At 38.3% G+C, this 22,141-nt stretch overlaps 1 protein-coding gene and 1 long non-coding RNA gene across 5 annotated transcripts in view; one reads left to right on the top strand and one right to left on the bottom strand.

Moving 5' to 3' along the window:
* Nucleotides 1-18,777, top strand: part of FBXO25 (F-box protein 25) — a 29,039-nt gene extending 10,262 nt beyond the window's left edge. The window contains exons 5-11 of one of the 4 annotated variants that reach the window (XM_062626264.1): nucleotides 824-916; nucleotides 5,125-5,218; nucleotides 5,930-6,114; nucleotides 8,849-9,031; nucleotides 11,189-11,332; nucleotides 14,806-14,832; nucleotides 17,573-18,777. In XM_062626264.1, the coding sequence (XP_062482248.1) occupies nucleotides 824-916; nucleotides 5,125-5,218; nucleotides 5,930-6,114; nucleotides 8,849-9,031; nucleotides 11,189-11,332; nucleotides 14,806-14,832; nucleotides 17,573-17,662 (816 nt within the window). In that variant the 3' untranslated portion in view covers nucleotides 17,663-18,777. The remainder of the gene's footprint in view (nucleotides 1-823; nucleotides 917-5,124; nucleotides 5,219-5,929; nucleotides 6,115-8,848; nucleotides 9,032-11,188; nucleotides 11,333-14,805; nucleotides 14,833-17,572) is intronic. The other 3 variants (XM_062626266.1, XM_062626265.1, XM_062626267.1) reach the window with 3 other exon arrangements.
* Nucleotides 1-21,703, bottom strand: part of LOC134167511 (uncharacterized) — a 30,911-nt gene extending 9,208 nt beyond the window's left edge. The window contains exon 1 of the long non-coding RNA XR_009966209.1: nucleotides 21,591-21,703. This is a non-coding gene — a long non-coding RNA (uncharacterized LOC134167511). The remainder of the gene's footprint in view (nucleotides 1-21,590) is intronic.
* Between the last annotated feature and the right edge of the window lie 438 nt (nucleotides 21,704-22,141).

Here is a 22,141-nt window from a genome sequence, read left to right as displayed (position 1 = left end):
TTATTTATTCCTCTCTTCCCCTGTGCTGATGAGCCATACTAGCGCGCTGCCCTGCAACTATCTCTATCACCAATTGTAGGGTTTTTTCTAGCCTCTTTATGTTCACTCCAAGTCACCCATGTGGCTTTGTAGCTCTAACTATACTTGGCTTATGTGACCCCATGTCATTTTAGGCTGCTGCTACCACCCTAAGTAGTTCCACAACTGAAGCCTCTAAAACTTCCATTTTCACCTTAAGTCACCTGTGCAGAAGTTATCAAAAGAAAATGCAATTGCTCTTGGTACCTAAGAAAAATTGTGCCTAAAGTTTTAGCACACAGAAAATAAATTGTAGGTGTTGAGACCATTTGTTTTTCCAGCCCCAGGTGCAAGTAGCTGTGTTCTTACCCTTAAATATGAGCATAAACTCAGACAGTTAATGCTTACAGTTGTAAGCTCAGGCTGTTGTACAAACAACTCTCCCTTGTGCTGAGGCAAATGGGGAATGTGATTGCCATGAAGAGAGTGCCAGCGCGTGCCCATGCCATAGTAGAGTAGATTCCCAGGGCACTCAAATAGCAGTGATTAGAGATTGCATGACTAGTATGAATTTAAAGGCCTTGCTGTTGAGTAATAATGCCTATGCACCTGTTAGTACCAAATAGCATATCTGGTTTCATTTGTTCTACAAGAAACTAAATAAATCTTTAGTCTAGATCCATTATATTTCCAGGGAACATGGTATACATAAGCATTAGTTGCATAGAAGAGTGCTTTATAGAATATTTTCCTCAATTTTATCTTTGTTTCTCTCCATTTAAAGTGTGTTTATTCTTCCTCTCAGAGACATGGCTATTGCACTTTGGGAGAAGCTTTTAACCGCTTAGACTTTTCAAGTGCAATTCAGGACATCAGAAGGTTCAATTACGTGGTCAAAGTAAGCTCTTTATTTTATATGCCTATTTTTAAAATGCTTTTGCTGATGTGCCTATGTGTATAAAAGAAATAATTTTGCCCTGAACAGCAGATTATTTGTGATTGTAATACCATGTTCATATGTAATTTATACTGATGACACAACTTCAAACTGAGCAATTTTTCTTTGGTGAAAATTCATTATATTGTTCTGTGAAAGCCTATAGCTTGAGGAGGATGGTGATGGGCAGTGTGATGTGTATTTACAGGGAAACACTGGTAGTAGTTTCTCTTGTCATTCATCAGTCTGTGTGGTGAACTCTCTTTAAAGGCAAAATAATTCCTATACAACCCAAAATAGTAAAGCATAATTCATCTTAAATATACCACATTTTAAATGTGTTTAAAATAGCAATTTCCAGAAGACTCTTTGATTTGTAAATATTCTGCAGTTTGTTTCTTCCGAAGCTTCTTAACAGTCCTGCGATTCATGGAACACTTAAGCTAGGATGAGATATAGCTGCCTTTACCTTTCTTAATATCCCTTAAAGTTGAACCTCCACCCTTAATTTCCTCTGTGTCTAACCAGTTACTCCTTGGAAGTACCTGTTGTGGGAGATACTGATCTTTCTCTAGCCCAAGTTTTTTGTCTTCTAACTTGAGGTAGTAAAGTGCTTTTTCCAACTCTTAGAGAAGCTCAAAATGTGAGAAGTATCAAGACTACAATTCAGTTCAGCGGTAAGGCTGTTCACAAATTATGTAGTGATTGGAATGCATCCAGAACTTGAAGAGGCACAAATTAAATAAACGTATCAAGAGAACACCCTTACCACTAGGTCGTAGAGTATTTGGAGAGAAAACACTTTCTACCTATCCTTGTAAAGCTGGGACAGTGTATTATACTTCCACAAAAACAAGAGATGTGGGACCATAGGAAACAAAGCAAAAAGGATTTGCTTCCAGGCCAGTGGGTAGGGTGCTTGCTTGTTTTATTCCCTTGCAGTTCTGTTTTTGATATATGTAGCATTGTGCTTTAGAACATTGCCTTGTTTAATGCTGTTTTGGGAGCAAAAACAAGAACCTTGATCTTTCCCAAGGCTTTTCAGCCTCAAACAGTAGTAATTAAAAAAAGCACCTAAAGAAGGTGATTTGCGTTATAACTTCAGTACCAAGTGTCAACTTTAGTGCCTCACTTGAATGATGAATATGTAGAATGAATCCAGAACTAGAATTTTATGTGGTTTTGAGATGTTGCAGTTCCTGAGCTGGGTTGCTCAAAAGATTTGGTGGGAACAAAGTCTAACATTGACCAGCCCATTGACTGGTTTCTCCTCTGTTCATTAGCCAGGCTTCAAATTGTTGAGAAAGGTTCAATACTTTAAAATTCAGAAGTTTGGTGTTGTGATCCAAACCGCTCCTACAGTAGTGGCAGATGTGAAGAAATGAGGATGGATTTAAAATAGCAGGCATGTTTCCAAAATCCTTTTGACATTTTAGAATTTATTTGCAAATTCTTAAATTTTTTTTTTTGTTTTATGGTTACAAAAACTTAACTATGTCTTTGCCTTGGTTTCTCTGAGGTGATGCAGGCCACCTGACACAGATGTACAGAAATGATACATCTTAAGACCTTAAAAGTTACTGAGCTGCTAAGAAATACGATCAACATGAATGACAGCTGCTGCTTATTCTGTAGCCATAGAACTTGGTGACTTGAGAAACATTTGTGACGTTGTATCTAACAAGTTACGGCATCTGTAATCCAGTCCAATCTGTAGATGTCAGTAATATGCGAAGTTGCAGCAGATTTATAAAATCATCCCTTAATCTGCTCTATCAGGTTTTAAGCCAGTTTGCAACTGAGAAGTAGGTCATCTCATGCCTATCTGCTGTACATAAGTTCTCATTTACTTCCCTGAAGTTTTTAGTGGTGGTGATGTTTTCTGTAGATCTCATTTAATGCAGTGCAGCAGTTCCTATTGCTTTTCCTCTAAGAGTTATTCTTAGTTATACATAAACACAATAATAACAAACTTCTACGTGTGTTCTGCTTGTTTCATTTAAGATAGCAAGATATAAATCAAGATAAATATCAAGCCCTACTGGATAGCGTTTCTTTGATCCCAGACCACAGAGAGGATTCATTTTGATTCTCTAACTATTATTAAATCATTACTAAAAGTTAAATAGATATCTGCCCAGTACTCTTTTAAGGAGGGATGTGAGGGAAGGAGGTGGGATCAGCTGTTTTTCTATACTTGTTTGTGCTGTAATACAGAATCATAGAATGGTTGGGGTTGGAAAGGAGACCACCTAGTTCCAACCACGCTGCTGTGGGCAGGGATGCCTCACATTAGATACAGTGATCATTTCTTACCTGTTAAATATCTGATACATTAAGTTGGATATGGTTGGTCTTTTTAAAAGATGTTGCCATTTGAATAAACAGTTGATCCAATCAAAGTTAAACTCTCTAGTAGACAACATAAGCCATGGCTATGCACTGTAAGACTGAACTCGTGTCAGATGCTTGTACTCATGCACCTGGTAAAATTGTCCTAATCTTGCCATATTAACCTTCAGTGAAAAGGAGCTCTTTATTAAAATAAGCCAGGTGGAATTTGTTTCTCTGATTTGAACTTTAGTCTGAGTCACATAACTGAATTTTTTAAAATTAATCCAGAGAAATGTACGTACTTGCTTGAACTGGCAAACTGCCAGGGACCTCTATGTGTGCTCCAAATTATTAATCAAACTAAAAGTCTTTGAAAATGCCAATATAAAGGTCCTGATATCTAGTCTCAAAAACTGTATAAATAGATTGCTTATATTTAAATACATCAGGAGAATTATTCCCTCATTTCATAGCACATAACGTTTTGTCAGGGAACATGCAGAGAAGCCAGAAGGAACGTTATTAAATCAGGGAGAGAACAGGTGTATTCTCTCTTCTTCCAAAGGAAAATTAATGTTGAATGTACTGTCAAAGCAGTGTTTTAGAAATGAAGATACAAAATAATTTTTGGCAGGCTTTGTCCTTGTCTACCTCTGTGCCAGTAGTTGATGCTACAGAACACAGATCTGCAGGTTAATGTTTTGAGCACTCTGTAGGGGATGCTATTTTCTGCTCCCTGCTTTCCCTTTCTGATGTATTGAGAACACTTGTTCTGAACTCAGCATTATGAATAGCAATTGTAAAGCTCAGTGCCACACTTTAAATAGTCCTTATCAGCTGCAAAACTGAATCTAAAATGTAAAAAGCAAAGATGTCTGAGTGGAGCAAGGGCTGCCTCTAGTAGATATAGCTTGAAAGGTGTGGTTGCTCCATCCCTGGTAGTGTTCAGGGCCAGGTTGGATGAAGCTTTGAGCAACCTGGTCTAGTAGAAGGTGTCCCTGCCCATGGCAGGGGGGTTGAAACTAGATAATGTTTCCAACCCGAACCAGCCTGTAATTCTATGATTCACATGCAGCAAGAACTTAAGCTATTCTGGTTACTTGCACCTAGACCATTCCCACTGCTCTCACTGTTCTGGTCACAGTGGTTTCAGAAAGAAATGTGTGGGACAGCTGGGAGACCCTTATTATATAGTTAAGGGAATGTTACTAATACAGTATGTATACTGGTCGTTATTAGATTACTGTGGTTTCTTCTACCAGCGACCTGAATGTATGAGTAATACAGATTTTTTTTTTCCCAGTTTAGATAAAATACATTTTGTATTTTACCTTTCCATTAGTAGAATGTAGTGGACTAAGTCCATCACACCTCAGTTTGACCAGTATGATAGTTTTACTCTGAAGTTGAAGTCAGGTAGTTGGTATCTGTTCAGGGTGATGCTCCTTGCAACCCAATCTGTCAGAGGGTTCAGGACCTGGCCACATCAAAGACCACATTTCTGTCAGGAGCCTCTATAACAAACTCCCTCCATTGTTTCATTACAGCTTATAAGGACCATACGTGTAGCACTGCATCACACATGTAAACAGTAGTATTTGTATTTGAACATTTTGAAAATGTACATCTCTTCATGAGTTGTTAACGGGCTGCCACTGGGAATGCCTAAAGCTTTCCATGTTTTTCCTCACTTTGTTTTCTGAACTCCGTAGTCATGTTTTCACAAAATAGGGTTGCCATGCTTCAAGCTGTTGTAGGTGAATGTACATACTGAAAGTGTTTTGAAGACCTCCTTTACTTGTGTCATTCCTCTGACTCTTAATTCTTTGTCCTAGCTTTTGCAGTTAATTGCAAAATCTCAGTTAACTTCGCTGAGTGGTGCAGCACAGAAGAACTACTTTAACATTTTGGACAAAATTGTGCGGAAGGGTAAGACCTAAAGTTTTGTTATCTGGTTGTTTGGATTTAATCACTGTGACTGAAGTATCAGTTAGGCTTTTTGTTTGTGGTTCCCCCCCCCCCTTACTTCATTACTATTTTCACATTGTAAGACAACAAAATAGCAATATTAACTTAGTGAAAGATTTCAGACTCGCATTCCCCCAGTTGCATTAAGTTGTTTTCTCTTGATTATTGAATCACGTCTGTTAAAACAGATTGCTGCTGTTAAATGACAGTTAGATTCTATTCAGAAACTATTAGATGCAATTAAATTATACTCTTTATGAAATGTGAAAGTTTTTATATTAGCAACATGGGGTTTCTTCAGTTTGCATGATGCACTGAGATTTAAAGTACATAACTGCTTTTCTTTGTTTGTTTAAAATAAACCAGCTATTGCATAATATTGAAACATTTCTGATAACCACACTAAATGGAGATGTAATAACTATCAACTTTGAACAGATGAAATTAGATTTGTAAGTACTTGTTCAGCATTAAGTTTATTAAATGTATAGCATGAAATCTTAATTGTTGAAACAACATTAATGAATGTCATGGTTGGAGTTAGGGCAGCTGTTTGAAACAGCTGAGTTGTAATGATTTCCTCAAAAAAAAAAGTGTTGATTAACTTGACCTAACTGTATTACCTGGATTAACTCAGTTAACCAAAATTGTATTTTTTGTTTCATTTTCCAGTCATGGAAGACCAATATAATCCACGATTAATCAAAGATCTTCTACAGGATCTGAGTTCTACTCTCTGTATACTGATTAGAGGAGTAGGAAAATCTGTGTTGGTAGGGAACATCAATATTTGGATTTGCAGATTAGAAACTATCCTTCTGTGGCAACAACAACTGAAAAACCTTCAGATGAACAAGGTATGTTATTAAATCATGCCAGAAAAGTAATTGGAGGGGGGGAATTATATTGAACGTTGTTCACTCACAAATCATGAACCAAAGTTTCATTTGTTTTATTTGGCTTTACAAAGTAATATAAACTTATTAAAATGTAATCAACTTCATTTTTTAATGTTTTACTAGCTCTTTTCTCATGAGAGCTGCTGCTGTAGTGCTGCTTTGTGATATAGATGTCATTGTTTTCACCCAAATGAATTTCAAGATGTTTGTCTATGGTTTACTACTTCTTAGTAGAGCAAACATAGAGAAAAAATACAGATTTTTAATTCCAAAGGAAATGTTCTACTACAAAAAAAAAAAAAAAAGTAATAGAATCATCGAATGGTTAGGGTTGGAAAGGACCTTAAGATCATCTAGTTCCAACCCCCGAGCCAGGGGCAGGGATACCTCACACTAAACCATGTCGCACAAGGCTCTGTCCAGCCTGGCCTTGAACACTGCCAGGGATGAAGCATTCACAACTTCCCTGGGCAACCCATTCCAGTGCCCCACCACCCTAAGAGGAAAGAATTTCCTCCTTATATCCAATCTAAACTTCCCCTAAGTTTTAACCCGTTACCCCTTGTCCTATCAACTACAGTCTCTAATGAATAGTCCCTCCCCAGCGTCCCTGTAGCCCCCCTTCAGATACTGGAAGGCTGCTCTGAGGTCCCCACGCAGCCTTCTCTTCTCCAGGCTGAACAGCCCCAATTTCCTCAGCCTGTCTTCATACGGAAGGTGCTCCAGTCCCCTCATCATCCTCATGGCCCTTCTCTGGACTTGTTCCAACAGTTCCATGTCCTTTTTATGTTGAGGACACCAGAACTGTACACAGTACTGCAGGTGAGGTCTCACAAGAGCAGAGTAGAGGGGCAGGATCACCTCCTTCGACCTGCTGGTCATGCTCCTTTTGATGCAGCCCAGGATACGTTTGGCTTTCTGGGCTGCGAGTGCACACTGAAGCTGGCTCATGTTCATTTTCTCATCGACCAGCACCCCTTCTCCACAGGGCTGCTCTGAATCTCTTCTCTGCCCAACCTGTAGCTGTGCCTGGGATTGCTCCGACCCAGGTGTAGCGCCTTGCACTTGGCATGGTTAAACTTCAGTGTTACTGGGGAATCAAGAAATCAGAAATAAAATATTCAAGGGGCAATTTAACAGGGTTATTCATTAGCACAATTGCTTTTTGTAAAAATGGAATAATGACTTCAGCATCTGGAGTCTGATCATGTGACTGTTCAACGCATGTGGCATGCACTGTTCCAGCTTTTTATAGTGGAAACTTCTGATGATAAGCAGGCATTCTTTTTAATCTGTCTGGGTTGCTCCTGGAGGAAGAAATGGTGCAAGATACTGCTCACAGTAAAGTCATAAACCTGTTTGGTCTGTTTTCATCTATGAAATTTTGAAATTGCCCTTGCTGTGTGTGCCAGGTATCTGAATAAGACAGCTGATTTTGGAATAGAAAGGAGAAATGGGGAACCCAGTCTCAGCAGTTTTCATATGCCAAGCAACGACAGCATAGACAGTTTTGAGACACTGCCGTTGCTGTATTTGTTTCTTTTCAGCATGACACTTCCATCTGAGCTTTTTTACATTGGTTGAAATAACCAGTGAGATGTCTTGCATCTGTAATACTCATATTCCTGAACAGGACGACAGTCCCAGAGATGTATATAACATGTGAGTGACACAATGGAAAGTCTAGTCTATAAGTGAGATGAATAGTTGCGAAATAAACTGATGGAAGTCAGAGCCTGCTGGAGTACGGTTGCTGAGCTGCCAGTGCCTTATGATGGAACAGCTCTGCCGGGTGTGGCTGGCAGCTGTCCACACTGCCACCTGCCCTGCTGGGCTTTGTGCCTTCTGGCAGTGTAGGCTCCAGATTCAGTCATGCAGGAGTTGTGCTGTAGGTTACACCCTTAAAGAGAAAGTTCAGCAGAGTTTCACTCCCAATGAAAACTTTCTCAGATCTCTAATCTATCACACCCCCCTCCACCCCCCTCCACCTTGGTTTTCTCCATTTATATATGCTAGGAACTATCTCCAGACTCCTCTGCATGTGACTTTCATAATGCTTTCATTCTGTATTTCTGTTTTTCAGTCCTACATAGAATCCTAGAATGGTTTATATTGGAAAGGACCTTAAAGATCATCTAGTTCCAACCCCCCTGCCATGAGTAGGGACTTCTTCCAGTAGACCAGGTTGCTTTATACTAAATTCTTTAGTTGTCTTAAGGCAAATTGGCATTTGCTCTGTTTCATAATAAAAATTGAGAAATTGTAGTTATCCTACAAATTATAAATGATTAGTGCATACCTTTATTATAGTTAGGGGTTTAGCATACTTCTCAAAATCAAATTGAATATATCATAGTTTTCAAGACCTTATACTCTCGAATTATTTTGAGAAATGTTTTAAAATTATTTGAAATGTAATAATTTAGTATATGTTTATTTTAACAGTAGAAAAGCTGTAAGATATTAAACTGCAGCCTGTAGCTCCTTCTGTACCTTGAATCATACAATTTTCAGCAACAGCAGTTAGAGAAGAATGGTAGCCAAGTGATAAAGTATCACAGAATTAACCATAGATATCACTCAGTGGTTTTGTACAAACTGAAGTAAGACCTGAGACGCCTCTATGGGAAGGATCTTATTTGTACCTTACACTGAAGTTTTTTAATGAAAAGTCTTCAACTTTTACTTCCAGCAAGTCAACAATGGTCTTACACTTATCGATCTCCCTCTTCATACACTGAGAAACATCTTACACAGGCTCTCTGATGGCTGGGATGTTATTACTCTGGGTCAAGTGACCCCAACTTTATACATGCTCAGTGAAGACAGACAGTTATGGAAAAAACTCTGCCAGTACCACTTTGCAGAAAAGCAGGTAATAAACTCTATCAAAATGCATGAATTTTGCAATATAGTATACTAATGAAGTGTGAACTTGCACTTTTTGAGATAAAAATGTAATGGTGTGCAGTAATGGTGAAAATATTCTGTTTTGGGGGCTTGTTTCTTACTGAAAACGGTATTCAGCATGTCTGTGAGGTGAGGATAACTTTTGGGCTCTTTCTTTACATTATTTAAAAGATTGTCTACTGTAAGGTGTTTTGTTTTAAACCACACAGTCCCCAACAGGTGCAGTAGAGGATTATCTCTAAGGTGTTTCTTCTTTTAGTACCTAAAGTAGAACTTGTTTTACTAACCAAGGTAGGCAGACAGATTGCTCAAACTTTGAGACTACACAACTGTCTGGTCAAGCCAACATTCTATTTTTGCATAAAAGAATAGAACAGACGCTTGAGATTTTGAAATTAAGAACACAAAGGAAAATGGTACTTTTCTGTCACTTCGTCGTAAAAAGCGTTGAAGTAATCTAGGAATGCCTCCAAAACCATTTTCTGATGGTAATATATAATGGGGCAAAATCAGACAACACCACAGTTTTGAGGCAACTGCAGTTGTTGTGTTTGTTCTTTCCAGTGTAACATTTCTATCTGAGCTGTTTTACATTGGTTGAGATAACTGATGAGTTAATCATCAGTTCTTCCTCATCAGAGCTGGAGGAAGAACTTCAAAAACCTAGGACATTCCAGACAGGAGGAAGTGAAGACAACCATTCTTAAATCTGACAGGTTAAAATGGTACCGTTTGGTCAGTGACCATCAGATTAAGTATTACTCACTTCCATCTTTCCTGTTACAGTATCAATTAACCTAATGTACAGTTGACCCAAATAAGAATTTGGTTAGATGACGGGATTTGGAATGAACTTCATGGAGACTATAGACAAAGGCAAACTGAAAAACCTTCCTTCAGAAGCAGCTCAGAAGAATGCAAGGTGAAGTTATGAGTATAAGAAGTTTTAAGTTTAACGTAGCACTTGAGTAGATTTTGAGGCTAGATGAGGTAAGCTTTTTGAACAGTGACAAAACTGGTGGAGAGGTAGCTGCTATACTCAGGTAATGCTGGGGGAAAGGTAATTTAAGCATTTTATTAGAAGCAGCTAACCTTGTGCCTTATAAGGGGCACTTGTACATGGTGTTTTCAATGTATTTGTAAATATCCATATTCAGTTTCTCATTAGGTTATTAATGATAGGCATCTAATGATTATGTTTATTTTCCAATGCAAAATTCTGCTTTTTCTGTGTAAAAGTGTCCTACCTTAATAAGCTACAGAGTCGCGGTAGGTTGTTTTTCCTGTCCTCTGCAGTATATTGTTGAACTATTTAACAACCACAAAACTATACTTAATAACTGAAGAGCACGTGGGGGGGGGGGGAGTACTCTACCCAGGGAAGCTATTATGAAACAAAGCGTATCTGAAATCAGAAGGGCAAAGCTATTATGCCCATCTAGGCACTGTCTTCTGAAAAAAGAAAGCCTTTAATGTATTGAGTATTAATCCAGTGCAAGTAGAACAGAAGCTTTTACAAATGCATACTTAGTAAACCTTGGCTGTGTATTAAGCTGAGAGGAAATAGCTCAATTATGCATCTTTACATGTAGATTATGTCCTTGAAGTACATGTATCACTGTTATCCTCCTAAAAAGGTCATAAGTAAATATGAAAAATAATCATGTATATACTTTAATATGAAAGAAAAATCATTATTTAAATCTGTTGTTATTGTCTTGACAGAAAACCACTGTTTGTAATGCACAATCATTTTTTTAAAATCTTACTCCTCACTTTTTTTAATATAAAATTAATTTCTTACCAGCTATAAATACTGGTTTTGTTATTTGTCTCTTGACTATAATTAGAGTCATTTCAAGACAGTGGAGTTGATCAGTTGTGTATGGCCTACTTTTTTTCTTGGCAAATATGCCCCCTCCTATTTTTAGTGGTTTACCTTTTTTTTTTTTTTTTTTTTGTGGCTAGGTGTCTTTCACTGCTTTGCAGATGTATGATGTCAGATCACTAACTTCAAAGAATTCTAGTTACAAAAATCCAGTTTAACCACCTTTTTTTCACAGACCTTTACCTGGGTTTACTATTTTTAATGGTTTAAAAAATATATTAATTTTATGTCTAGTTTTGTAGGCATTTGATTCCATCAGAGGAAGGTCACATTGACTGGAAGCTGATGTACTTTGCACTACAGAAATATTACCCAATAAAGGAACAGTATGGGGACACCTTGCATTTCTGCCGCCACTGTAGTATTCTGTTTTGGAAGGTAAGAGCTTTGAAACAGATAGTCAGAAATAAGTTCAAACAGCTACTGGTAATCATCTGAAGGGAGAAGTAGTAAGATCGTCTCGTCAGCTTTCTCATGTGAAATGTGATCAGACAACTAATATCTAACTTCTAAATAATATATAAAACTTCCATATAAAATCAGTATTAAATTCCAAAGTTGTTCTTTATCTAGCATTCTTATCTCTTGGTATCTGATAACCTCAGTACTTAGAATTGCAAGGAAAAGTGACATGTGGAAAGAGTTGCGCTCTGTGTCTTGTATCTGTTTAACCTCAGGCAAAGCTGTTAAGAACTTACATGAAGTTAGCAATTTTATGACGTACCTTTTCTAATGATGGCATTGCAATCCATGTGTCCCTAATGAGAATTTATTACTATGCTACTTCTACCATATTGGTGTAAAACTATTTCTATAGTCTTTTTTCTGTCCTTTATGAAGCTTGGAGGAATGTTTGAAACTCCATTCAAATACAGTGATTTTGATGTTTACCATGCAGCATATTCTGTTTTACAGGATGATTTTAATTTCTCTAGGACATTTTCATGTTTAGCTGTGTGTGAACACATAGTCCTGCTTTTACTTTGTGTTGCACCATAATCTAGCCTTCTAGTTAGTGAGACTTCTTTAATTTTACAGCTGAAAGACCAGATCTCTTAGTACTAAGTGGGCAGCAAAGAGAAAGAAATGTTTGAGAAACCTATTTGATAGAAATGAGTTGTTCTTGTATTGTCTTTCTGTGATTTTTAGGAGGAGTTGCCATGTGAGTGTGGGGTGTGTTGTTTTTTTTTTTTCTTTTCCTGTAGAAAAAAAACCCTAGTCTGTTTAACAGGATGAGCTGGCTTTCATACAAGCAGCATGTTACTGAATTGTGTTATCTTTAAACTGAGTGTTCTTGATATCATAGGAGTTCTTCCAGGTACTAATATGTTTTGCTAAATTAATAGTAGGAAGGTAGGTAGTCAGAATTGGCTGCTTTTGTGAAAGGCTTGGGCATTTGCTGAAAAACCTGTGTCAAGGATGACTAAGAACTATTGATGACAATGAAGTAAGTCTTAAAAATGTTGCTCAGTATGTAAGTTTTCTCTTTGAAACTGGAAAGATTAGCACAGAGCATGGATGCAGGTGGGAATTTCTGGTATCAGATTTGTTTGGCTCATCTGGCTTTGCTGTGTAAAGGGGTAATGCTTTCTAGAGTAAATTTCTCTCGTTCTTATTTTGGTATAATTAAAAGCATAGCACTTTAGTATTAGGAATGAATAAAATGTGTTTGGCATTAAATGTTTAATTTTGGAGGTGGCATGTGCCAGTAAGAGGCAGTGAACCTGTACAGGCAGATATCTCGTTACCTTGACTACTCCAATCTACTACTGGAATAATAGCACTCATTTTGTGGTTTTATATTTTTAGGGAAACACAACAGAGTAAGTTCTGAAGGTACTTTGTTTGGATTGGTGAGCAGTACCTACTAGATCACCATTCCAGTGCTGACTGCCTCATCCTGGAGGTTTGGACAGGTCTTAAAAGTGATGGTGTGGTTACAGATTATGTGCTTCTGCATTAAAATTATATAGCAGGTTTTTAGGATTGGCTGTTTTAACAAGAGCACAGTCAGCAGGTTGAGGAAAGTGATTATTCCTTTTCACTTGGCACTTTAAATTAGACTGCACCTGGGATATTGCATCACTAGGAGTTCCCAGTATAGAAGACACACTGATAAACTGGATAGTGTTCAGGTGAAGGCCAAGTAACCAGGGAGGCTTGAGGACCTAAGCCTGCCATGAGAACAGCTGAGCAAAGGAATGGTGTGACCACAGAGGTTGTGCAGTTTCAGTATCATACTTGATTAGACAGATTATTAAACACATATGAGTGGTTGACATATAATTGTATCTATAATGTACAGATTGCTGTTCTCAGCTGAAGATTTTACTCTGCCTAATTCCATTGGTGTGAAGCAAATCAAAAAAAAAAGGAAAAACAAACTTTAAAAAAGAAATCGGTTACTTTACAGGGAAGAGTAGCAAGTGTTTGAATCTTTAAACGAATGGAAGCACTGGGTTCTTCAGGTAGTTTGTGATATGTAAAAAAACAGTTTCTTCTTTTAATGGCACACTTAAGAAATTGGGCAACTTTGGCTTTCAAGGGCATTTAGAAGAACTTCAGAGAGCTGAGCATTTCCTGATATTGCATTTTCCTTCTCCCCCTCCCCCCCCCCCCAGCCTTCAAGAACAAAACAAAACATTGGAATAGCTGCAGAGGAAAAAGCACTTAAGGGATCAGGGCATGGAGAAGACTGGCAGAGGTTAAAAGTAATTGGCTGTGTTAGTGCTAATAAGAAATGTGACTGGTCTCCATAAATTATTCTCAGAGATGGAGAAGGGATGAATAAACATGAGACTACTTAGAGAAATTATTTAAGCTAATGAGCTTCCTTGGTGCACATAAATTGTAGAAACTAGTTGGTAATCTTAGGCTGAGAGTTGAGTTTCTAAGCAGTGGGATTCAGAAATAGCCTCAAAGCACAGGCCTAGGTGGTGATAAGAAGCCTTCTCATAGGTTTATGAAATGGATAATATAATTGCTGGCAACGTGAGAGGGCTACACACAAGAAATTCTTTCAGTCCTGCATTTTGTGTCCATTTAAAGAAGGCGTTGAAAAAGAAAGGACTGATGGCTACTGAATTGAATTAGCACACAGCTGAAGTAGGGAAATGACTTTTCACATTCCAGTTGGCTATAATAATGTTGCTGTTACTTTTAACAAATCTGTAAGAGCTTTTCAGGAAGTGGCATTTGTATTCCTGCATTTGTTTAAAACCTGTGAACATAGTAATGTTAAATACAATAAGGAGACTCCTAAATTCGCTGGGGAAAATAAAATGCTATAATAGAACATCTTGTTCTTTTCAATGTTAAAGGAAGGAATGATTATAAAAACCTCTTTGTATTAAATTACTGTCTTTCAGATGTAACTTCTTGGATTTGTCTGTGATGAAATTGGGGAAAAATATATAATTTCAGTAGTGTGAAAGTAATGGCAGACTGATTATTGACTGATGCTTCAGTGAATGGTTTTTGTGTATAATATTTCTTCTGTTCCACTAGGCAGCATTGCAATTATGGGCAGTTCTTTTATTTTCTTAGCTCACTCAGTAGTACACTTCAGTTATCCCAGAGGTGATCACAGACACTGAAATACCTTTTCTTCATTCAGTATCCTGGGCTTTATGTGCAATAGTGAGATGGTTTTACATAAGTGATAATGCTTCACACTTGGTTTTAGTCTTCCTGGGGCTTGTGCTGGTTTTGGTTCTCCAGCTGCTTGTGATTTGCCACAGGAATAGAAGACTGTTTCTAAATGGTGTATGAACAGTAGCTTCAGTAAACTTTAACTCTGCTTCTTTTACTTTATGGCTCTCCTTCCTGCTTCCTTGTTCACGATCTCAAAGGACTACCACCTTGCTTTGTTACTCAAGGTATTTCCTGTGTGTCTCGTCTGTTTTCATTGCTGACTGTTCTGTCATGTCAAAGTGAATAATGTGTCCATTTCTAATTGTTTATACTGTTTTTGCTTTGATTTTTACTTTTCCCATGTCAGTTTAGCAGCAGGAATACTTTATTTCTTGTTTCCCTGTTAGATAAGTTAATGCTGGCTTCCCATCTCAGTTATTCATCAGCTTTGGTTTTTTATTATTGCCATATTCCCTGTTAATGCCATTTAAACTAGGGACCAGAATTCAACTTCCAATTAATATATGTGCATAGTATCAGTGACATCAGCCAGATTTTGCTGAGAAGTCAGTTTATCTGCAGTGTTTAAAAACTCCCTAATGTATTTCATTCAGTATTTAAATCTTAACTGAGGTTCTTGTTACTCTTTTAACTTTCTTTAATGCAAAGGTACTAAAATTGATTTTATTCCATGTGGAATGCTGTAGTCCTACATACCTTTAGGAAAGCCGGTTCCCAAACAGACTGCATATGACTTGGGAGAGTGGGGAGAAGCAATTATAATGTTGCTTTATGAATGAAGAAATGCTGGAAATGATTACACAGCAAAGGACTATAGCTTCAAAGGTGTTATGGGAGCTTCTTAATGTCCAGTTATGATAACATTTGAGGAGGAAAACAAACTACATTTACCAGTAAACACTCCTGGTGCATTCTCTTGTTAATTTAGAAGAGTTCTGTTTTAGCTTTAAGTAGGTGCACTGAAAATCAATAGTATTTGAACACTATTTATTAAATGTAGTTTCAAGGGAAATAACATCCATCGTAATTACAGGGAAGTTGTGCTGCTGCTTTTCAGTCCTTATCACTTTTTTTTTTTTTCCCCCACGATAAAATTACTGCTGTTCTTGATAACTAAAACCCCCCAAGAACTGATCTTATGAGATTTTTGTTGGGCCTCAAATCCTGACTGAGCAGAGCTTTCGGAAGTGTTTTTATGATGATGTGCAGAGTGAAGCAGATACCATATTACAAATTCTGTCTAAAATATTTAGCAATATAAGCAAGCACTAAAAGCGGATAAATCCTAGCTTCTTTCCCAGAATCCTGATTCTAATGGTGTGTTTCCCTGGAAACTGGGAAAGTAATGACAAGACATTCACATGGCAATGGGTAGAGAAGATGATAGTTCATTAGCAGCCACCTTTGCGCATGTTTCTTGCTGTGGTGAATCTTCCTTGCAGTGGTCATCTCAAGATGAAGGTGTTAGGCTTCACACTTCTGGTCTTAGTTTCTGTTCTTTCTGATCTGCAACATGCCCAGATAGGCAGTTCTACGTGGGGTCTAATCTATTTGTCTGTTCTCTTGTTTCCTTATTTGTTTTTCCCTCTGTCATGAATTGAACAATTGGTTCTCAGGTGATGTTAAAGCAATTATGCTAAAAAGTGGGAGGCTGAGGATGTGATACCACATGATATTTTCATGTAGTATAGACTTAATGGCCAAATACAGATAATACATCTATTAAAAGGCTGAGTAGTATTTAGAATTTATTTCACCTAGTGTACTTTGGTGTTGCAAAGACTTTGGATGGGAATGTGGCATCTTTGACAGCACTTTCTGTATGTAGGTTTCCAAGTGAGAAAACGGTTTTGCTTACAGGTTCTTTCCTTCTATTAACTGAATTGCATGTAACTTCATTTCCTGTGGAAATGAAAGAAGTGAAGACTGCAGTGGTCTGCAATCTACTCACCATGTATTTACTCTAGTTTTCTTGCCCCACATGGTGAATTCATCAATACTGGTGGGAAAGGGAGAGAAACCCTTTAAAAGGGGTTGTTGTAAGGTTCAGGAACTGTCCTAGGAAGGATTATTGTAAGGAACTGTAAGGACAGTTCCTGAGCCTTAACAACATTGCTGATCCAGGCATTCAGCCTCTCCGCTGAACTGTGGGGACCCTGTTAATACATCTGTAGCATTTCTTTCCTTTAGAGGGTCCTTTCTAACATTTCATTTGATGGGGAATTTGAATCTTAAATGGACAATTGTGCTGAGTTCAAGTTTCTGTAATATTAAAGGAAGCACTGCAGACTTAGTGAACTTGTAATGGCAAAGCCTTTTCATCCTGTCTGTCTTCTGTATTCCCAACTTGCCTAGATGCTAACACCTGTTTTAAGGCAGTGCTGTCAGGTGGGAAAAAGGGAGGAGTGAAACAGGGAGTGGTGGGAGGAACAAGCAATGCAGAAGAACTTTAATGACTGGGACTTCAAACACGCTGTTCAGGAGTTCTTTCAGGAAGTGTCTGCTACTCTTCCCTTTGAAAGCACAGAGCTCATTTTCTCCCTGAAGTAGCAGTTGATTGCAGATTTTCATTAAACAGATAATTTAGGTTCAACAAAACAGCTGCTCTTTTTTATTTTTAATCAAAAAATAATGGATAGGGAATATGAGAGGTTTTTCCAAGTGCTCTAACTCAGATATTCTGGTTCTGGTAGGATGAGAGAGGTTGGATTTTCTTCTGATATCTGAAGCTCCCCAGCACTACCACAGTCAAACTGGAAAGGCCTGTTCTCTTAATTGTTTTAGACTAAGCTGTTAAAGACAAATATGGTGAATTCTTAAAGTGAGTTCCTATCAGTTTGTTTCCAGTGGAAATAGTTGCAACTGCCTAGCTGTGAATTTTTACCCTTTTTTTCTTTTAATTGGGTGTGGGGGGAGACTGTGAGTGTGGAAAGAGAATTTACTGCTTTCTCCTTTATTCTGCAGGATACGGGACACCCCTGCACAGCCAGTGATCCAGACACCTGTCTCATGCCAGTATCTCCTCAGCATTTCATTGATCTCTTCAAATTCTGAGATGTTCAATAGCTGTTCTCCTGTGTTTGTGGCTATTTCTGTGAAGAGTCAGGCAGGCTGCGTTATGCTTTTTGTGCAATATATTTAAGTGTAATGTTCTGTTGTAGTTTAAAACAAAAAAATGATGTGGAGGGAGATTACCAGACAGGTTTATTTGGTGTATTGCTTTTGGGGAGGAAAGAGCTGAGGAGGAGGAGACACATTAAATAAATTTCTTTGTCAGGAAATCCACAGTGGACTTCTTTTCAAGTCCAAGAAAGACCATTTTAATCTCAACTTTAAATCCATTCTCTTGGCGCCTTAATAGTTGGCTAAAATTATGTGAGGGAGTTTTGAAAATGTGATGGAAGAGCTGAGCTACTTTTGCAGGGACCAAAGGAGGAGTTTTCTGTTAATCCTTCTTTTTTTACGACGCTGTTTTCAAAACACCTCCATGTAATTTGCACTATATTAAGAATAAGCCAATATTATCTTGGATTCTTAATATATCAGTTACCAAGGAGGCATTAATTATTGTGAGGTAGTGAATGAAATATAGCTGTGGTTGTATCTGTTGTTGGACCTATGAATGAAGGAAATCAACTAGTCTTTGTACATATATTACACAAAAGCATTTATTTTTCTTAAAGACTTTAATAAGCATATAACCTATCTCAGCACACCCTATGTAACTTGAGATCTGGGGCTACTGCAAAGCGAGATTTTTTTTTTTTTTTTTTGATGGTAGCTACAGCCTTCATTTATATTGTTTGTCTACAAATGCAACTGCATTAATTCATCTTCTAAGAAGAAGACATTACTGAAATTCATTGAGAATGGAGTTGCTCGTTTCTAGACTGGTACCATGGCAGGACATTCTGCTACCACCAGGCACCCTGACAACTCTTTACAAGCTCTGGGAAACTGAGTGTCAATCTGAGCTGAAGCACCTTTGGCCAAGTTAATCAGATGCTAAGTTCTCCAGGAAGCTGTTTTCTTCTATCCTGTAGAACAAAATTAATTGCTTGGCTCTAGGCAGGTAAAGGAAAAATTAGGGAAGTTTTGGATTTGTCAGTGAAACTTAACAAATAATATGTAATTTACAGAAAAAAATAAATCATATACTATATTCTGCACTTGCTTGGTCTGAATCTAGTTTTGTACAGTGTAATATATCACATTTTTATCTACTATTCATAGAAGTTTCCTGTGCATAGAGATGAATCAACTTGAATGTGTAAGATCTGTAGTAGCTGGGAATGGAACGAGCAGCATACAAGCAGTCCACGTGAGACTGTTGGGTAGCAATTGGTTGAGTTAGCACTTTTTTTTAATAGGATAGCTGGACTAGGCTGTGCAAGAGGAGGAAAATATTTGTTTCCTCAGGAGAGGAAACTACAGCCTTACCCATTGGTAGATTTTTCAGTACAGGGTTTTATGTGGGGTTTTTTGTTGGGTTTTTTTTTCTTTCTGCTATGACTACAGTAATGATCAGGTGTGGAGCTAATGACATCCATTCTTACTCCAGTTAATTCACAACAGTGCCACATGCCTTACTTTCCTAAGCACTGTGGAAGCCACTGGATGTGGTAGGGAACCAGCAGCTCTTCAACAATGATTTGCACCCCATTTCTTTAATTAATATAATGGTTAAATAAACCATTACATGTAGACTTGCTTTCCTGGCTGTTATTACCCTATGTGACCCAGGTAACCTTGACAATGGATGGTGATGGCTGGTATCCATTAATCACTCCTTTAACATGGTTACAGTTTTGCTACCCTTAACAAAACTCCCTGTAAGTATTATTATGTAGATGCTACCTGCTACCTCTGAGAGCTTTAAAGAAAGGTTCTAAAGTCAGGATCATCTCCCTCTACCTCCTGATGCAGCCCAGGATACCATTAACCTATTTGGGGCAAGGGCCTACTGGTTGGCTCATGTTCAACTTGGTGGTCACCAGGGTGCTCAGGTCTGAAAGCCAGCAAGATGAGTTTTTACACCTTTCTTCCACATGAAAAAAACAGGGGTGAAGAAACCTGTGCACACATGCCAAATGGCACTTCACTGCAGGGCTATCACAATTTATTTTTAATCTTAAATATTTTGAGTGCAGAATCACACTGTAATGAGCGCTGTTAAAAGCTTTTAACACTGGGCAAAACTGAGTGTTGGGACTAGTTCCACAAGCTGCTTAACTATTTAATGAATATATTTCTTAGGTTAGGCAAATACCAGAGCTTGATTAAAAGTGACTGCATGGTCTGAAGTCATTGGATGCATAGAAGCTAGATTTTAATTATGTCACCTAAGCAAGTCATGTTGATGGATTGTTTTGGTCTCTTCAGGACAATAATTTTGGTAATGCCTCACTTGTAGTAAAGAACGTAATTTGACAACTCTTTATACCAGTACTTACTCGTGTTAACCAAAGTGTTTGCTGTAACTGATGACTAGGGTTATACCTTAAAGTAAAACCTCCACTCTGGCCTCCTGTGTCCTGGCTGTTACAGGCAGAGTCAGGCAGGTGTGCTCTCCTAAAGCAGTTGCAGTCAGCTAGTCAAAGTCACCCATCCAACCAAAATGAGAAATTACTAGTTTTAGGGATAATTTCCATGGAACCATTCTTCCTCAGGCATTTCAGCTTAACCTGTGCCACTCCCTTAGAATACGTAAATTTTTTCCAGTCCTCAGTCCCTGTTTGATGTTCAGGTACTCACCTAAGAGAAGCAAAGGGTCAGAGCATCACAGCCCACTGCAGGCAGCACCTGCCCAGCTGTGTCGCAGCATAGTGACCATGTGCAAGTACTCCAGCATATGCCTCTCTAGGAGAGGGGATTACAGCCCTACCTCCCCTTTTCCCAGTAAGTGGTCCTGATAAAGAGAATTTTTCCCCTTCCATATGTTGGGCATGAGTAACTATTACTCTTCAACTAAGGTTGCCAATTCATTAAAAAGATACCACTATTACATATGGAAAACAGTATCAAATATTTGGAAATGGTTGGCAAATTACAGTATTAGCTGTAATAGGCTCACACATATATTCTGAGACTAAGTCTGCAAGGCCCCTTTGGCACAGCTTCTGAGTGTTCAAAAGAGGAATACTGGGGTAGGTCTCACTCATTCCAAAACTGGCAACTTCTAAGTGATGCTTAAATTTCCAGATTTACAGGCTTAGAGGTAATAAAACAGACAAACAAAATCAACCTCTAGCATGTAATTCCTCCCCTAAGGGGAAAAATAATGTCCTGACACTAATAGGAAATTATCAGGGATTTCAGGGAAGGATGGGGAAGGCTCTCTGAGATCTCAGGAATGCGTGAGAGAGCAGAGAAGAGGAGGTGGCTGAGAGTACAGTCTTTGAAGAAGCTGTTTGGAGCTGTTTAGTTCAGGTATAACTTCAATAGTTTAATCCCACCATCGCTTAAATTCTTGCTGCAAGCTGACCTACTAATCCTGTGTTTAAAGGCACAGTCTTCTATCACCCACACTTACCTGCTAAATTTTTGATCAATTAAGTTTAATTTATAGGCATATTAACAAGAATGGATCTGGAGAAGTGCTTGCTGTGAGTTACAGAGCATCAAGGTTAAAGGCATCCAAATCCTTCATTTTGTCCCTGTGCACAGGGGACATTCTTTCCAGTTGCTCATCATAACCAAAAATCCTGTTCTTGAATAGGATAACCAAGAAAAAACACTAAGAAAGAGGACTAGCTGTGTGTTAGTTCTGGTTCTCTAAAACACTAAACCTCCAGCCTAATAGTAAATATTAACAGTAATTCCACCGGTGTCCCCCGTCATGTCCCCCCCCAACACTCTCAGATGTTCTGGACTGCTTAACTTTTCTTTATACTGTGCTTCATTCCTTTATGCCAGAATATCCATCTGATCCTTCACATCTCTTAGAAACCTCCCCCCCATCCCCAGTGCAGCTGGGTCTCACCACACAGGTCAGGAGCCCAGATCTTCCACCGTGGCTGAAGCTGCTAACAGGCTGTCCACCTCGACCACAGCACTTGGTTCAACACACAGCAACAGCCATGCCATGCAGACAGGGGCAGATGCTTCAGGAGACAGGTGAGTTTAGAAAACAAGAAAGAAAAGCAAGTATATTTCATTAAATCCCTAATTTTCAACATAACCCTCCCTGTGTGCAGCATTCCTGTATGTGTAGTATGACTCTGGGAACCTTGTGCTCCATCCTATCGAACAATGGTTTACTTCCTAATGGGAAATGATGCTTGACTTTGTTTTCCTTTGTTTGTCCTGTCAAATGTTCAAAAGATAAAGTGTTTGCAGGCATTAAACTGAAGGAAAGTCTGCTTCAGAGTAGGTGTCCATCATGAGAGGAACAGCAAAGATTATGTCTCTATGTACATCGGAGAGGATGTTTGCCTATGTGACCCAGAAAAAGCTAATAGGGGACAAGTACAAAAGCCAAAGCAAGGAGTAATTATATTAACTATTTTGCACTAAGAATGCTTTAGCAGCAAA

Source organism: Pezoporus occidentalis, unplaced genomic scaffold, assembly GCF_034315485.1.
Source record: "Pezoporus occidentalis ecotype Australia unplaced genomic scaffold, CSIRO_AGI_Poc_V1 ctg29, whole genome shotgun sequence".
NCBI lineage: Eukaryota > Metazoa > Chordata > Aves > Psittaciformes > Psittacidae > Pezoporus > Pezoporus occidentalis.
This window is presented reverse-complemented; position numbering and strand designations above follow the sequence as displayed.